General features: G+C 39.2%; 1 protein-coding gene across 13 annotated transcripts in view; it reads right to left on the bottom strand.

Annotated features, from left to right (window-relative positions):
* CIITA (class II major histocompatibility complex transactivator) overlaps nucleotides 1-13675 on the bottom strand; it is a 39793-nt gene extending 26118 nt beyond the window's left edge. For 8 of the 13 annotated variants that reach the window (XM_054080944.1, XM_054080941.1, XM_054080942.1 and 5 more), the window contains exons 1-2: nucleotides 6571-6851; nucleotides 384-527 (exon numbers count right to left, since the gene is read on the bottom strand). In XM_054080944.1, coding sequence (XP_053936919.1) covers nucleotides 384-527; nucleotides 6571-6784 — 358 coding nt within the window. In that variant the 5' untranslated portion in view covers nucleotides 6785-6851. Of the gene's footprint in view, nucleotides 1-383; nucleotides 528-878; nucleotides 1036-4993; nucleotides 5133-5726; nucleotides 5921-6570; nucleotides 6857-12428; nucleotides 12558-13629 lie in introns of those variants that run through there. The other 5 variants (XM_054080947.1, XM_054080946.1, XM_054080951.1 and 2 more) reach the window with 5 other exon arrangements.
* Between the last annotated feature and the right edge of the window lie 3500 nt (nucleotides 13676-17175).

Below are 17175 nucleotides of genomic sequence, written 5' to 3'. Positions count from 1 at the left end.
CTCTTGGTCAGGAACTACAGTAGTGTTGACAATTACACTTGACCAGCTTACAATAGGAATGTTTGCTAACAAACTACTTGTAGGAAAGATTGCCAAACCAAAGACATTAACATCACACCATGATGAGTGACATGTGCAGTACATTAGATTCACTGAGCAGGAAGCTGTAAATACGTACACGTTTAAAAACAGATAGCTTCTGGAACCAGTCATTGTTTTATGTACAGACACAAAGTTATCATATGGTAAGACCAAGTGTCTGTTGGATTTAGACCAGCCACCATGCTTAACCACCATTAAATGGCTAGTTAACTGAGAGGAGATGGTAATAACTTATAGCATGGAGACTAAACTAATCAAGCATTTTTTAGTGTTTTACTAACCTGCAGAGAAGTTACCTTCTTCATTTCCAGATGACTTAGGATCAAAGAGAGTATACAGATGTAGTGTATCAATATCACTGTGCAGCAAATCAAGAAAGCCACTTTCAGACACAAACGCTGAATCCATGATTGGTCTACTGCTGTCTGAAATCAAATTGCAAACCAGTCAGCTATGACAAAAAAATACAACTTTTTCATCCAAAACAACAAGTCCTGCACTGTGGCTTTGTGTTGACAAGACACAGATCTTAACACCATGGAACTGGTATTGTTTACCAAGTCTTGTGTTGAGTTATAACCCTGAGTTACTTAAACTTATACTTCCAGATACATATTTTGCATTGAAGGATAGCTGCTGTACCATGAAGTCCACCTGCAACATGAAGAAAACAGAAATACAGCCAACACTGCAGCTCTGATGAAAGAAAGCAGAGCAGATCTAGTCAGACACTGCCACATGCTACTTTGTTATAAACCAATCGTCATTTCTCTTACCCTTCTATGAGGCTGTCCCTCTCAGCAGCTTGGAAATGGACCTCTTTGTGTTCCGCTACAGAAGACACCAGAATCTATAGCTAGAACATGTCCCATGAGTAGGAACAACCTAACCTCAGGTAGTTCTCCTTTTACATGTTGTGCGGCCTCATTACAAAATTTTGATATTAGTGCCTGCCGTTCTATAAATGGAAAGCAGAAGTTGACAAAACTGAATGAGAACCAAGAATGAGGTTATAAACATACCAGATTAAATCTTCAGTTTCTTGCAACATTCTGTTTTGCCCCTTCCTCTGCTAAATTAATGGAAAATCTAAACAGCATTGGTCCTTTCAGAAGCCAGGTTGCCCTGCTTTGTGAATAATAAGGTTGAGTCAATATAATTTTGGGATTACGGACAAAGAATTGGGCAGAAGCCGTTAAGAAAATGAAAGACAGACAAATGCATCACTCCAAGTTCAGTGATTAGTAAACTGCTTGATTACAGCAGACAAAGAAAAGGGCAAGTCCTGTGAAAGAGGCTAAGTAGGCCCAATTAACCTTCATGGAAATACTATGCTTTAATTAAGTCATAGTCATAAAAGTTTTCCTTATTTTAAACTTTTCTTTCAATGGCGTTTCCCTGTGGACAAAAATATAAGTAACGCAAAACGTTTTCAGCTACAAGGGTCAAGAAGTCAGGGAAAAACCAAGAGGAGGTCTTGCCCAGTACCAAGACATGCTAGAGAGCTGAAAATTAGAATGCAAAAAGTGCTATAACCCAGGAGCACAGGAGTGAGAGAAATATAGCCCTCTACCTTAGGAAGAGTAAAGACAGCCACATTTCCAAGAATGAAAAACTTGATTACTAGTCTTTTTTTTTTGTTTGTTTGTTTCACCAGTCCGAGTGGCCCTCAGCTTACCTTCTTTTTTCTTCGTTACTTTGGTTTTGACACAAATAGGCACAGCTGGTTTTCTATTAACTACACTGGATTTGGGATGCTGTGATTTCTTCCTGTAGCTGAACAAACAAGCTCTTAATAATGTCAAGACTGAACCTCCCCTGGTGGAGCTTGGGGCCATTCCCCCTTGTCCTGTCCCCTGTCACTTGGGAGAAAAGGTCAGCTCCTCCTCTCCACAACCTCCTTTCAGGTAGTTGTAGAGAGCAATAAGGTCTCCCCTCAGCCTCCTCTTCTCCAGGCTAAACAACCCCAGCTCTCTCTGCTGCTCCTCCTAAGACTTGTTCTCCCTCACCAGCTTCGTTGCTCTTCTCTGGACACGCTCCAGAGCTTCAACATCCTTCATGTGGTGAAGAGCCCAGCACTGAACACAGTACTCAAAGTGCGGTCTCACCAGTGCCGAGTACAGAGGGAGAATAACCTCCCTGGACCTGCTGGTCACGCCGTTTCTGATACAAGCCAAGATGCCATTGGCCTTCTTGGCCACCTGGGAACATTGCTGGCTCATGTTCAGTTGGCTGTCAACCATTACCTCCAGGTCCTTCTCCTCTAGGCAGCTTTCTAGCCAGCCTTCTCCTAGTCTGTAGCACTGCATAGGGTTGTTATGCCCCAACTGCAGGACCCAGCATTTGGCCTTGTTAAACCTCATGCTATTAGTCTCAGCCCAGTGGTCCACCCTGTTCAGATCCCTTTGCAAAGCCTCCTTACCCTCCAGCAGATCTATGCTTCCACTCAGCTTAGGATGTGCTTCTGAATGTATTCCCATGCTGTTTAAAGAGTCCGCTGTTGTTTAGATGCTAGTAGTAAGGCACTTCTTTTTCTTTAAATCCTTAAATAATGTCTTCTTTCTCCAGCAGCCCATAAACTCCAGCTGCATTACTACATTCAGTAGACCTGCATTCTCTTTGTATTACCTCTGCAACGATTCAGTCACACCTGCCACAGCAAGCTTTCTACCTAGGACACATTTGTTATTGCATGGTATTCTGCATATGGAGCACAACCATATGATTCACATCTAAGACTCTCGATGTTCTCTGCAGTATTTTTTTAGAGTTCAAATGAAGCTGTATGAATTTAAAATGCTGGAAAATTAGTAAAATAAATGGTGAACATCACCATACCAGCACAAAGAATCCAGTTGAATAAGCACTAGGTTTTCACTTAAATCACATACAAGTCTTAAGAGTTAGATGGGGCATTTTTCATTTATAAAGATATAATTTTGCCCCAATAATTTGGTTTAACTATGCCTTACATTCTAAAGGATCAACATAAATAAAGACTCCGGGCCATGGCATTTGCTGCTAACTAAAATCAAATGGAAACTAAGAGAAAGGAGTACACAATAATGTAATATTTACTCCAAAAATAAGGTGGATGCTTCTTAGAAGATCAGTTAGGGAGTTTCCTTTCCTAAACTCTGCTGACCTCTGAGCTGATGGGTAATAAAATAATCTCCCACACGAATGCAGGGATTAAGAAAATGAAAAAAATATTAAATCATTTCAAGAACAGAGGAAACCCTTACAATTTAATTTTTATGCCAGTTTAGGAAGCTGAGGATAAATCACAGAAAACAGTAGCAGTGACATGCAATCACACATTTCTTAACCAGAGGATGACGTAACATCACAACTCCAAGTCTTAGATTACTGAAAAACAAGAGAGCTGACTTCTATCAAGAGAGGAGGCTGAAAATTTAAAAATAAAGATTGCTAAAGAAATTTTATTTTCTTGCAACACCCCAGACCCATTTCATGCTACATGTGAATCTGAGTGAAGCAAGCTGACAAAACCAAGTTATATCAAACTGCAAATAAGGAGTGCAGTGAAACACTAGTGCTTGCAGCTAAAGCTTAGTATCATCAGCTATGATTTTAAGGCCTTTATTTATTTCTGAAAAAAAAAAGAAAAAAAAACAACTTCAGAAAGTCTTCTGTGCCCCCTCAAAGGTTATGTCATTGCACATGACCCACACACCAGGAGGCAGTGATGTGTTTTCCAGCTTTTGCTGCAGGCAGTGTTTTGGGCCAATGCTCCGTAAGGTAGGCAAGCCAGCAGTGAGGAGGGATGAGGTCCCCTCCCTGCTACAGTCACTGTATCCCTTTCCCCTCTTCAAGTCCATCTCTAATAATCCTCTGCTCCACAGGTACCAAACAGATTTTCCTTTCAGAGATGGCCTGATTATTCATAAACTGCAAGTAATGGTGCTCAATGTATATCTAGTTTTGAAGGTTTTAGTTCCCGTTTCAGATCTATGAAAGGCTTATACATCTGAAAGCCAGTTTAACTTTTCCTCTTGAATTACCTCATTTAACAAAAGATGCTACTTCTACTAACAGTCTTTATCTTGCAAACAGAGTGATGTGTTACTTTCCATGGGCTTTATAGTCTAAAAGGGAAGAACAGATATGATGCTGGAAAAAAGCTTCTCTAAAACCTGCACATTCTCCTTTGCCTCCCTCAGAGATGATTTTAAAGAGGTTAGAAAAAATGCAAATATCAGGTCAAAGGAGCTTCTTCCTTTCAATGAACTTAGCTGCATAGTGACTAACTCAGCAGATAAAAGATATGTTACTAGCCTTACACTGAAGACAGCCAAGTTCAAGCAGACTAGTAACGTACTGTCCTGCAGGTGTCAGAGTTGTGATTTGGAAGCAGAATTTGCCTTTTCATATCCAGTATCACCTCCAGTCTCGCAGCTGTGCCTAGCTCTCCCGTCCCAGCAGTAAGACGAAATAAAGCAGCACAGTCAACACCTTGCCTGCAAGCTTTTGTTGGCAGAAAAAGTACATTTGTGCTCAGAAACTTTCTTCAAGACACAATCTCGGCCCTCGCAAATAGGAACGTGAAGTTCTAGGTGGCCTTTGTGAAAAAAATGGAAACAAACCAGTTTCTTTCAGGGATCCTGTTTCACTTTCTATAGGAACAACATTTATGCAAAACCAAGTATGTTCTTAAAGTCTGCAATAAACTACAGCAACCTTTTAAGCAAGTAACAGGGCTAGACACGAAACAGAAGTGCTAAAAATTTTGCATTCAGGCTTCGTTCTACCAATATTTCAAGCAATACAATTCCAGATACTGACACATTGTAGTTACAAATATCTACAAAAGGTAAGATAAATTTACCATAACAAAAGCACTGCATTCAAGAGCCGAGGAAAAACTGACCTTAGGAAACTGGACAGTTCCTGTTCTTTCACTCTGGATTTAGTACCAAAAGATGAGGAGAGCTGCTATCAGCGCCCAGGGCTCATTGAAAGTGATACCAGAGAGGAAGAAATGAGCCAGACCAGTCACTGCAGAAAATAATGGCTCAGGGGGAATTCCAGACAGGAAACGTAAGAGGAACCTCCCTTCTAGCAATCCTTGTATAATAAGCAATATAACCTTCACTTGTGACTGTCACTGCTCAGAAGAGCTTGTACTTGTCACTAGTTAGGAACAGATGGATTTATTCAGTTGTAAACTAAAATCACATCAGAGCTGGCAGTAACAACTTCCAGTGCTCCCCAGAGTTCTTCCTCTCTTTCTCATTCCAGTTCAGATCCATCCATAAGTCATGCTGTTAAATAGTCCATCGGTAAGAATCAAGCAAGCAGCATGCAGACACTCTTACCTCACAGTTCCACTGGGTATAACAACAGTGAAATTATTTCTTCTGCATGTTCACAGACTCTGCCAATGCAAAATTAGCTTGGTATCTTGCGTAAGTGCCTCTTGACATTGGCCCAAAAGGAAAACTAGGGTGTTCCACAAAACAGGAGCTCCTAAATCTTGTCTGGCTTACCCATGGTGTCCAGGGTTTGCTTTTGCCAACATCTGACAGAATGTTTATTCATTGAATCATTACTTACCCTGCCAGCACCTACCTGGTGTAAGACAAAACCTTTTGAAAACTCACCTCACTCATGAGCATTCCTATCATGATGTTATAGATGCTTCTGTGTGGCTCTGCAAGCAAAGACTGATTGTCCAGTATGCAACACCCGCAGATGCTTAAAATAGCAGAAAGGAATTGCTGGAGCAAATCAGAGTTGTGGTTCATCTAGTGGACTAGTCTATAAAGATGGTCTTACGTATAGAGGGAGAAGCAACCTGGGAAAGAAGAGGCTGTGAGACAGCTCAGAAGTGTCTAAGCTGCTCAGGTGACCAAAAGTGAGTTTAGCACCTCAGAATTATACGGTATCTGCATTTTTATTTCTACTGCTGCCCACTAAAAGTCTCAAAATTCTTGAAGACAGCCTCATAAGTCATCAAGCAGTTCCTTTCCTTAAAGCTGCAGCAGTCTCTTCCACACAGCAATTTTGTTGCTTATAGACATCAGGAATTTAAAGTGGAGGGCAGTCCTGCCACATATGATTGAAAAAGGTAACAGATTTCCCTACACAAGTTGCCAGCATGTGCCATGAAAACATGCTACTCAGACTATTGACGTATTTCAGTGGAGGAAAACTGACCTTATCTCTCTTTAATCTGGTCTCTTTAATGTACTTTGTATTTCTGGTTCGGCAAAAGGTGGCAAAGAACAAGTTTTCTTATGGCCTTGTTATGAAAATGGGTACCTGGCAGCTTCCCTGAATGGGCAGATCTCTTTTTAGCTGCTCTTGCATCGCATTCTCCTCTCTTCCCTTCATTACCTGGTCTCCACTGATGTACTTTGCTCTACACCACAATGCAATCTCAAAATGCAATAAACAAAAGTAAATCTTTAACAAAACAAAACAATAAAATAAAAGGTGATTTACCAGAAATGTACTGTCTTCCTGTTGGCTCATTATCTGTCACATTTTGAGGCTTGCTGCCATAGAGTTTTAAACAAGATAGAGGAACTATGGTGTCCGAGGACAGGTCCCATTTTCCCATAAGTGTCAGAGATATCTTCCTTGCAAGGTCTTCTCTGTCTTTTTCATGGAGCAAAGCTTGATGGTACTCCTTGGATATCACATCTTCTTTCAGCATGAGGTCAAGCAATGAGTGGTCATCAGAAGCTGTAGAAGCTGAAAGAATCTTCCTTACCCTAGGCAGGATCTCCTGAAAGAGATTCATACCTGCATCTGAAGATGTTTGAAGGAGATCTGAGCAAAATATGAACTGATTCATTAAAATAAAAAAAAAAAAAAATTCACTCGGTCAGCATCAAAAAGATGAAGTGAAAAAAAAAAGTTAAGAGACTTTTGCCTGCAATAGCAGAGGTATTTCCTCATTTGATTAAGCCTTTAAATAACATTTCCAACAACAAATAACTGCTTGATGAAATAACACAACAGCACAATTTCTCCAAGCATTCATAAAACACAATTTTCCAATCAGCAACACGGTCACCTGAAAAAATGAATAAAAAATATATTTATCTCATTAAAGGAGGATTGCACTAGGTGGATCTTTGTCTCCTGGGCAAGGTGGAGTGTGGGCCCATTAGTGAGTCCAGCAAGGTTATTGCTGAACCAGGACAGTATCAAAAGCTTCAGCACAAAATCTGTTCCTTTGCAAGATGGATAGGTTCAAAACTTGGAGACTCCAATGCAGGATTAGAGTTTAGGTTGTGAATAAATTCTGCTTTCATGAAAGTCAAATGTGTTAGAACCAGGACAAAAAATCTGGGGTAAAAAATTATCCCAAGTCTGGCTCTAGTTTCTGCTGTATCTGAAGTTATTAGGTAGAAAAATAACTAGCAAACAAATAGAGCATGACCTCCACATATTCTTATTCAAAGCTAACATACTTACATTCCAAGGCACAGACCCTTTAAGTTAAATTCCTTTAACAGAAGAGTTTTCAAGTCCTCAGGTGGAATAGCACACCTTCCATACCATGAAACACAATGTTAAAATACAGCTCAAAACCTACTACAACCTGAGCCCTTAATTCAGCTCAAAAATACTGTAGTAGTGTTCTTTAGTATTGCTTTCTAAAGTCATAAAACTACTGTTTTTTAGTATTGCTTTCTAAAGTCATTTCTTGCTCTCCTGTTGTAGAGCTCAAGACTGGGCAATGTCTGACTAGTCCGCTTCAAAGACTTCCACATGCAACCAATAGTGTCTTACCTTTGCCATAAGAACATTTTCTAACAGGTAGTAAAACAAAGAATGGGTGCCTTCAGACTGGATAAATTTGCAAAGCAAAAAAACCCCCAAGTTTTCATAAAAGCACAGTAAAAAGAACACAGAAAATTATCTTGATCAAATCAGTAAAATATATATGTACAAGTATTTTTCTTGTTAAGAGTGCAAAGTTTATTATTACCAGTCTTGTGTACTGTGACTACCTGCACAACACACAATAAATCTACAAAGCCAACATCAAAATGGAAAATATCATTAGTTACTAGAACATTAATGTATTTAACATAAGCACCTTGGAGCCAAACACAAACATCAGTCATGTTGTAAGCAAAAATGGGCTATGTAATTTATGTCCTGGGTTTACTAGATTCTTTTAACATAGTTCTTATTCATAGTAGCTACATCCACTAACAACAATTCGTTAAATATGCAAAATAAATTTTGAGTTTTGCTGAGATGCAAAAACTACTGTAAGTGAAACTAATTTTAAAACTTTCTGCTTATTGATCCGTGCAATGTTTGCCGTGGCTTGTGTTAAGGCATTGCCACTGTTCGGGAAAGGGTACTTCAACATTTTAGAATAGAAGCAATAGTGATATAAAGATGGCAGTAGCTAAATAAACATTCACCAACTACTAACAAGTTTACAGCATGTTTTTTTCCTACTTTTTTCAGATATGTGATTGTTACAGTAGAACCTACAGCCTTGGAATAAATGGGGCAAAAATTTCTAGGACTGTCTAGGGGTTTACAGCTGGGATCTTTAAAACCCAGCTGCTACAGTGCTGCCTAAACAAGCGTATAATTTGAGTATGGAATAAATATTGAAGTATAACCTTAATATTTTTCTATTTTTGCTATTAGGGTTTCCTACCTTGAATATTCCCATGATTTTCCCTGTTGGGCATGTTTGAAAGCAGAGCAATAATTCCACTTAGTAAGAAACAATGCACTGAGAGGAACTTACTAAATATCTATAAAACTTTTAAGTACACTACTGCAAATTCTGGTTAAGAACCAAAATATCTTTGTACAAAAATGAGAATTTGTGGCTTTTTCTAAACATTCATGCTTATGTTCACTATCAGGAAGTGCATGCAAAACACTGGAAAAACAAACCATCTCATTATCCAGGAGAATGATTTTGACTTGCAGTGCAGATAGGTAACAGGTTTTACTCTAACTATATAAATGGCAACAGAGAAAAGCAGAGTAATTTATTTCTATTATGTAAAAGCAAGCCCCTTGGATCTTTCATGCATATTCTTATCTCACTCAGAATTTTCCTTTTAATGTATTTTCCTTTGAAGTTGCTGCCCACATTGATTGAAACAGAAGAGACAACATTAGTTTTGCTGAAGCATAAGTAAGAAAAAGCTCCAACTAATTCAGAGTAGCATTGCTTCTGCAGTATTATGTTAAAAAATATTTTTTCCTTTAGTTCTGTCAACACAGAGCTGCATCAAGTAAGATGCCTCCACTTGCACTTTACAGTCTTGTAGGGCAGAACACATGCAGAAGGCAGCTAGAAGTTTGCCTTACAGAAAGCTGGGGACTGCTTGTTATCACAGCAAATCTGAATGAGTTTACCACATATTGGGGAAGACAGACAGTCTCGACTTCAGCTTCTCCTGTAATCAGAGGGCTCTGAATGCTTTCAACAAAAAAAAACTACTCAAAACATTGCCTCCATTATTTGGCCAGAGAGGTTTTCAGAAACCTTCCTTCTCATCACCAATCACATTCAAGGCCCATCTAGGCAGCAGTTCTCCTGACTAATAAGTCTCCATCATGATGGGAGGTGGAGAGTTCGAGTCACACAAGAAGCTGTGTATCACAAGAAGCAGCTCAATTTAAGGCCCTCTGCCAGTCTCTAGAACTCACTGACCTGCTGCACCTTAGCTCTGCAAAAGCTAGGTACAGAAAGACTTGCTCAGTGCTCCATAGTCCAAGTATGTTTGACTCTGGGGGGATATAACAATGTGGGAATGGTAGATTTCTTTTTGTGGGCAAAGAACTCCTCTCATAGGATAGTTTCCCCCAGAATCAGACAAGCAAGTAATCAAACACCTTTTGATGTCACCATGGCTTCCACTTAAGCATGCAAAAAATAGAATTTTATGCAAGTATTCCACACCTTAAGCAATTTCTACCTGCAAATGTGCCTAGGCAAAGTTCACCATGAATAGGAGATTATAGGCTTAGCAACCCCAATGTGATCTTGATTCTTCTATTATGTCTAGATTTGAGACACATCAAAAATGGGACTGCCTTTGCATAGGTGTTAAGATACAAAGATTTCAAGTTTGCTGTTTTACTCTTTCCATGCATTTTAAAGATTCCTAAGGGGTTTTCTGAAAAGATCTTCAAGATCATCATATGAGAGGAACCATGGTTTCTACACAGCCCTCCTGGCTTTTGCGGAGCTATAAGCAAACATACCAAGCAACAATGTGCTAGAAGTACTTTGTCTTTGACCTCAAAACTGATTATCTTGTAGCTAGGGTCAAAATGAGGTTAAGGGGATTACAGGCTTTGAAAACTTGATTCAAATTCTAGTGCTGCTACAGTCCTAATTATAAATTTTGAGAAAATGATTAAATATGATAACTATTTCTGCTTTTGTTTTTGCATTTGTATTAATAAAAAAAAAACCTTTCTTACTATCTTGACCCTATATAAACTCTGCTGAGGTTCATGACATAGCCAGATGTCAGGTACTTAAGGTCATAACCTGGCCTGCATTGGTACACCGTCAGCTGCTCGCTGCCTCTAGGAAAAACAGTAAGATGAACTGCTAAGATTTTACTAAAATTATTTGGATTTCAAAATTAGCTGCAGACTTTGGGCAGCATCATATTTACTTAGAAGTGATACTTCCCCTCAATACAGGGAAATCAAAAGCACAAGTTCTCCTTTTTAACTAACTTTCCTCTTTAAAATGTATCGTAGCACAGTGTGTGTAAAAAAGAGAACTGTCAGGCCGTACATTTTTACTATTTGTTGCTTCTTATCTTGCTATTGTTTGGCACTTTCTACAGCTAAGACATGTCTTCTCCTTAAGACTCTGATAGGAAGACTGCTATGAAACATCACTCTTATCTACCTAAGCTGTGTGTCAGTTAAAGAGAATCCTGATAAGAAGAAAGGAAGTTGTGCAGTTGCATTCATACATTCACCTGTGAAGCAAACCAGTGAAATGCTGATGCCTATATTTTACACAGGCTTGAGTCATTACCATCAGAAAGTAGTGAAATCTGTTAAACAGTCTTTTGAACCCATGAAAAATTGCTCAGCAGTATGTCAAAGCTATTCAGCCCAGATAGAAGGAATCCCAAACACAATTTCTGGTATTGAATCCAAATTTCATAGCCCAAGGTAACACACTGCTATGTGGTTGGTCATCCTGATAGCTTTCCCAGAATGTAGCTTTCTCAAGTGAGGTTAGGAAATCAAAAGTTTGGGAATTTCCAACCTAGCAGGTTGCAAAGAAAGATAAGGGCCTCAAACATTTGTGGTCATTCAGAATCTCACAGAACTCTGGTAAACTTCTAGCAGGCTGAAAAAAAGACCTGTTTAGATGACTGCTTTACAAAACCTTGACATACTAGCTTCAAAAGGCATTCTTGCAGAAATTACCTTTGTTTCTACTTTTATTAGACTGGGATATCAAAGTTTGCCACCACTGTGCCATAAACATTCAATGGAATTCTTCTGTTTCTCTAAAAGACTAGTTTAAAAACTCACAACCCCCACATTTGTGCTTAGTAACATAAATAACAGCAAGAACATAACAACATCAACTTACCAGCCTAGCCTGGGCAGCCCACATTCATTGCTGTGTCAAGAGGACACAGCTGCCATGAAGTTCTCTGTGGAGAACCAGGCTGATGTATGAGGACAAAGAGATGAAGCTGCCTTCAGCAGGAAGGTATCAAATACTTTCTGAACTATCCTTATGGTGATAGGCCTACATTTAAACTATGAATTCTTACACTTTATTCCTCACCTGGATCCTGGTGATGCCTTACTTTCACTGGCACTACATGCTGCAACTTCTCAGTGAAAAAAACCCAAACCAACTGAAAATTAACAAAATATTGCTGGTTTAGCAATATTTTGCTAAAGCACTGGTGATCTGTAAGCATGCCCTTCTCTTATTATGCTGTTTTTACTAGCATTAGGTATTTTATCAGGAAGCCAAGGATCAAGCATGAAGTGTTCTCACTAGAACTCTAATTCCCCTTACACTGAAATAAAATAGAGCAAGAATGGGAAATAGAATACAAATTCAAACCCAAACCAACAAGGAAAAGGACATGTGCAAACCCACAGCTCTATGTCAAGTTTCAGAATGATGGAGGCATCTAAACTGGACAAAAATAGTACACTGACAGTTGAAGAAACCATATATTTTAGGGGCTTCCCTAGAGTATTTCTGATTTTTGTTAACTACAACACACACCATGCACAAAAGATATTAAAACCCACACCAGACACAATAGCTCTACCTTTAGTCACTTGAATAAAAAGGGACTTACCACAACTTTCATTCCAGTAGCTATGCTGCTATTCTTGTTAGTGCAGCCAGCAAATGTGGTACGGTGGACACAGTCACACCACCTTCTTCAGGAGCTTCAGGTCCATGAAGTCCTTCACTATGGTCTCTGGGCTGCTCTGGCCCAGGAAGGGGAACTTTCAAACCCTTCTGCTGAAACTGGCCTACTCTGCACAAAGGATGAAAGCCAGATAGTGCAGCCTCTGAGAAACAAACAGCTTTAGGTCCTTCCTCTTCTTCTAAGATTTATTTCAGTATTTTTAATTAGTGATTGTTTATAGATTTTAAAGATGTGTGGATCATGAATTCAGGCCCATTCACAAATGAAACAAGTGCTTCCCCCGGCAGCTGGGGAGTCAGGCAGAATAGTTTTCCCAGGAACAGGTATGGAGGCCTCTAGGACAATCCAGAGCTTCCTTCTCTTCTAGAGAAATAGGAAGATTGAGGCTTTTTACTCATCAGGATTGTGGTCTCTTCCCAAGCACAGGCTTCATTGTAAAAGGGGCTTGTAGGCTACAGATGCAACCTTGCTTCTGGGTTTCTGAACCTCCAGAAGATGTTCAGATCTGCGTACTGCAAATTGTATGAATTATCTCCAGTGGCACCTAGTGTATCTTGTAAAGAACAAGCAGTCAATGTGCTGGGCTCTGTTCCAAGGCACTTAATATTTCAGTGGCTTGTATGGGGGATCGAGCCTAAAGATTAATCCTGAACACCTCTACCTCATCGTATGATTCAGGCCTACAGAAACAGAATGGATGTAGTGAATTTTAATTCCTCAGACATCCCTTCAAGTTCTTTGTGACTTAATACAAGGAATTTTAGGGAGCTGAAGCTGTTTGGTGAAGTACAAAAAAATGTACTAATAAATTAAGGAAAGATACTATTAAACAATAACGCCATAGAAGTAGGTACCACAGTCATCTTGACAAAAATCTGCAGGTCAAAAGAATTAAGAATTGTAGATACAGGTTTCTCACTTCATTGCACCATGAGATTAGGAACCCTTTCTCACTTCTCTTTTTTGTGTTTCATCTGTATTCCACTTTTTTTTTCTGAGAAGGTCATTGCCTTTACCACGCTCCTGACACTGATTTAGAACAAATGAGAACAACAAATAGAAGCAAATACAGCAAAAGCTGCTGAACCACACTCTCCACAACAAAAGATGAAGCAGACTTTACCAGTGACAGCAGTGGTCGAAGTATTGTCCAGCAAGTGCCTCAGGGATCTGAACAACACTATGTAGATATTGCTGGCAGCAAGGAGCTAAGGGGGAAAAAAAAAAAAGAAAAGCTCATGAATAAGCAGTTTACAGTTTTTATAAAAAACTTCAACTCATTTTTGCAGAGAAAACAGCAGCAGCAACAGTTCTTCATATTCATCTCCCATTGTACTAAGTTTCTAAACTTTTTGATAATCCTTCAGGTCTTTTATTTAATAGGTATAGATTACGCTTATATTGTCATTGTCCCACAGAGAAGCGGCTTAAGTCAGGAAAGGTATTGGATACTTGTGTGAGTGTGTACAGGTCTTTTAAACTCATACAGGAAAGGAGGGAAGGGACCCCAAGCGCTTCTTCTGGTGAAACTGGAAGACTGCCACTCTGGGAAACAGACCCTATCCGTCCTTACTGCAGTGGATTTATTAAGTTACATAAACCAAACTTCTGAACCGGTGTCCAAATAGCTCAAGTTTCTTATATTTGGAATTCCCAAAATGAGAAATAAGGGATGATTTGCAGAAATGACAAGTATCAAGAAGTGCAGCTGAGAATGGCTGAAGCTTTGAACATAAAGAGATATATAAGACTAAACACACCGCATACAAATGCTGGGAAGAAACACATCCCAAGGTGTGAGACAGCTGATGACTCTGCTTTGGTCTGCTCTTGTTTTTGCTGTTTCTAAGCAAGCACTACAGAGTTGCAACAGAAAAAGATACTGAAGTAAACTCATTAATAATTGCAAAGTATTTTATCTCCCAGGTAAATGCACTAGAGAGTCCTATAGCATGAGTTAAATAAGGCCTAAAGCCACTTATTCAATACAGAGGATAAAATAAGATAGTTAGTAAAAATATGTAATGTTTTCTTCATTCTTTCCTACCTGAAAGGAACAGAGATACTACTGCACTTTTTAGAATCAAATCCAGGTACAGTGCAATAATGGGCATTTATACTGCTCTCAAGATACTATTTTCATAACTGAATGAGGGATTAATCAGCTTTTTTTGAAAAAAATAAATAAATCTCCCTTTATATTTAGGGCCCAAACCTCTTCAGCCTTGATATATCTTCCAGTTACCCATTTCAGGGTACTACTACATATCACCCAGCTAAAAGATACTATCCTGATCTGTCAAGTAAATGCTGCAGCTTCTTCCCTGCTGATACAGAGTTGATTACAACAACTCAGGTATGCACAGACAAGAAATTCCACAGAAATTGGAATTTCTGGGCTAAAGCAGGAAATCATCTCTTACAAATTAATTAGACAGCAATGCTATTAGGAAGCCATCTATTTAATATGTTTTCTAATTAGACCTATCTCCTCTAAATTTAAACATTTTATTGAAAACCCAACAAAACCTGTAAGTGTGGCTAATGCAAGTGAGGTAAGCATTATTCTCAAAGTAACAATATTTTCCAATATTCAGAGGAACAGAATACTTAACTGTAAACACCACTGAGATACTTAAACCAGAGCAATAACTGTTGAGTAACTCAAAACGTCCTTGTACTATTTACACGGCAAGTATCCAACACCATGCCAGTGCAGCGGACTGGGCAACAATCCAAAGAAAAAGATAAATCAGCTGACTTCATATTTAACTTGTGAATAAAACACTATATTCATCCTAGGGGAGGTTCTATTTATTATTGAAACAGAAAGCAGAAGAGATTTCTCAGTTATTCATACCAAGCCTCTATGACAGAAAGGCCATTACTCGTTCTGGGAGGAGATTGCCCGAAAGAAATTCTTGGCAGTGACCACAGATTCTTCATTGCTCTTAGTTTGGTCTAAAAGAAAATCACAACCCTTACAATACTTTGAACAATCACAGCAAAATTAGGCATAGCTTTTAAAAGATTATTACAAATACCATTTGCATGGTGCAGTGATAGCCATCTGTGGGATTATCTGATAAAGTTTGTTAGGAAAATAGAGACTCCTTACTGAGAATCAGTGGAGACAAGCACTGCAAGAAGGGAAAAAAAAAGAAACGTTTATCTGATTTTAAATTAAAAAAAATATCCAAAACACAGGTTCTGTTTCTTTTTTAGTTATGTCATTTCATCTCTACAATCAAGTAGCTAATATTGTTACAGATTAACTGTTACCTCCCCCATAGAGGCAAGTACTGGTTTATTTGATAAGTAACAAAGCACATAGTTATTTCCTGGTGCCTTAGAACAAAAATGCAATGGCTCAGGCAAAACAGCAACATTACAGCATTACTAAATTCAAACCAGACTTGCTGGTAGAACTGTGCAGAGGTGAAAGAAGAGCAGAACACAGTAGGTGGAATTAATATTCTGGCACCCAAGAAGTTGCAAGACCTCCTTCCACTGCTTAATGCTTCTGTCAACAGCTCCAGGAGCTGCTTCTGAGTCAAAAGCCAGTTATGTTTAAGTTATTGTAGTACACTGCTCATAAGCCGAAGGGATGTTGATACCGTAAATGAAGCGGAGGTCAGCTTCAGGTATGTGCATAATTATTTAATAATTGTTTCTCATGATAACTCTCAAAGAATTTATATCTTCTTCAGGAGTGAAAGCCTCTTTAACTCTTTCAATACTGTGAACTGTTGCGAGCCATTTCATCAAGTCACAGACTGCCTATTCAATGTTCTAGTGCAAGTCTGCTGTACTTACCATCCCACTACGAAGCATTGTTTTAACACTACCAAGAGCAAAGAATGACTACCACAATATTAACATTATTAGTCATAAAATACACCTTTCCCCTCCTACAACTACAAATCCTACCAACACCACCTCTACCAGTTTTCTGATGCATTAGGTATTGTCTTGTTCTAATAACAGATCTTGCACAAAGCTACTTTCCAATGCACATTTTTTAAATGTTCACCTTAGTAACTTCTCTATTTACTCAACAGATACATTATGGTTTAGATAGGTGTTTTAGAAAAGACTAGGAAGTTATTATTACACAGGCTTATTTAACTTGAGCAGCTACAAATTACTATGATTTGATAAATCACAGAATGGTTTGGGTTTGAAGGGGCCTTAAAGATAACCCAGTTCCAACACTTCAGACCTTCCCTGATCTTCCACTTCATGCTTAACTGACAGGACCATTTCCTACCATGAGGAAACCCAAACCCATACCTTGAATCTCATTTCACTTTCCTACTTCCCTAACTCTGCTCTATAACCTGCCTGCAATTTCAATAAAACCAAAAGGAATCGCTTAAGTAGGGGGCTGAGCTGCACTCCCCCAGCAGCACACCTGCACCACCCTGGCTGTACGGCACTGCCCGCAAAGCCATACTGCACAGGGCCCAGTGCTGGTGGGACAGTAAGCTGTTAGTGCCAGCTGTGGTCCTCAAAACAGACATTCCCATGGCTAACATGCTTGGAGATGCATGCTGCGCTTTCCCTATGCTACTGTTGCCCTGTAGGGGTTAACTTCAGCATGAGGTCTAAGCAGCCTGACCCAGGGAGTGTGTGGTGACTGAGTAACCCTGTCCCAGTCAGCATGTGG

The sequence above is a fragment of the Cuculus canorus genome, chromosome 15 (genome assembly GCF_017976375.1).
Source record: "Cuculus canorus isolate bCucCan1 chromosome 15, bCucCan1.pri, whole genome shotgun sequence".
NCBI classification, from domain to species: Eukaryota; Metazoa; Chordata; class Aves; order Cuculiformes; family Cuculidae; genus Cuculus; species Cuculus canorus.
Note: the sequence above shows the minus strand (reverse complement) of the source record. Positions and strands in the feature narration are given on the sequence as shown.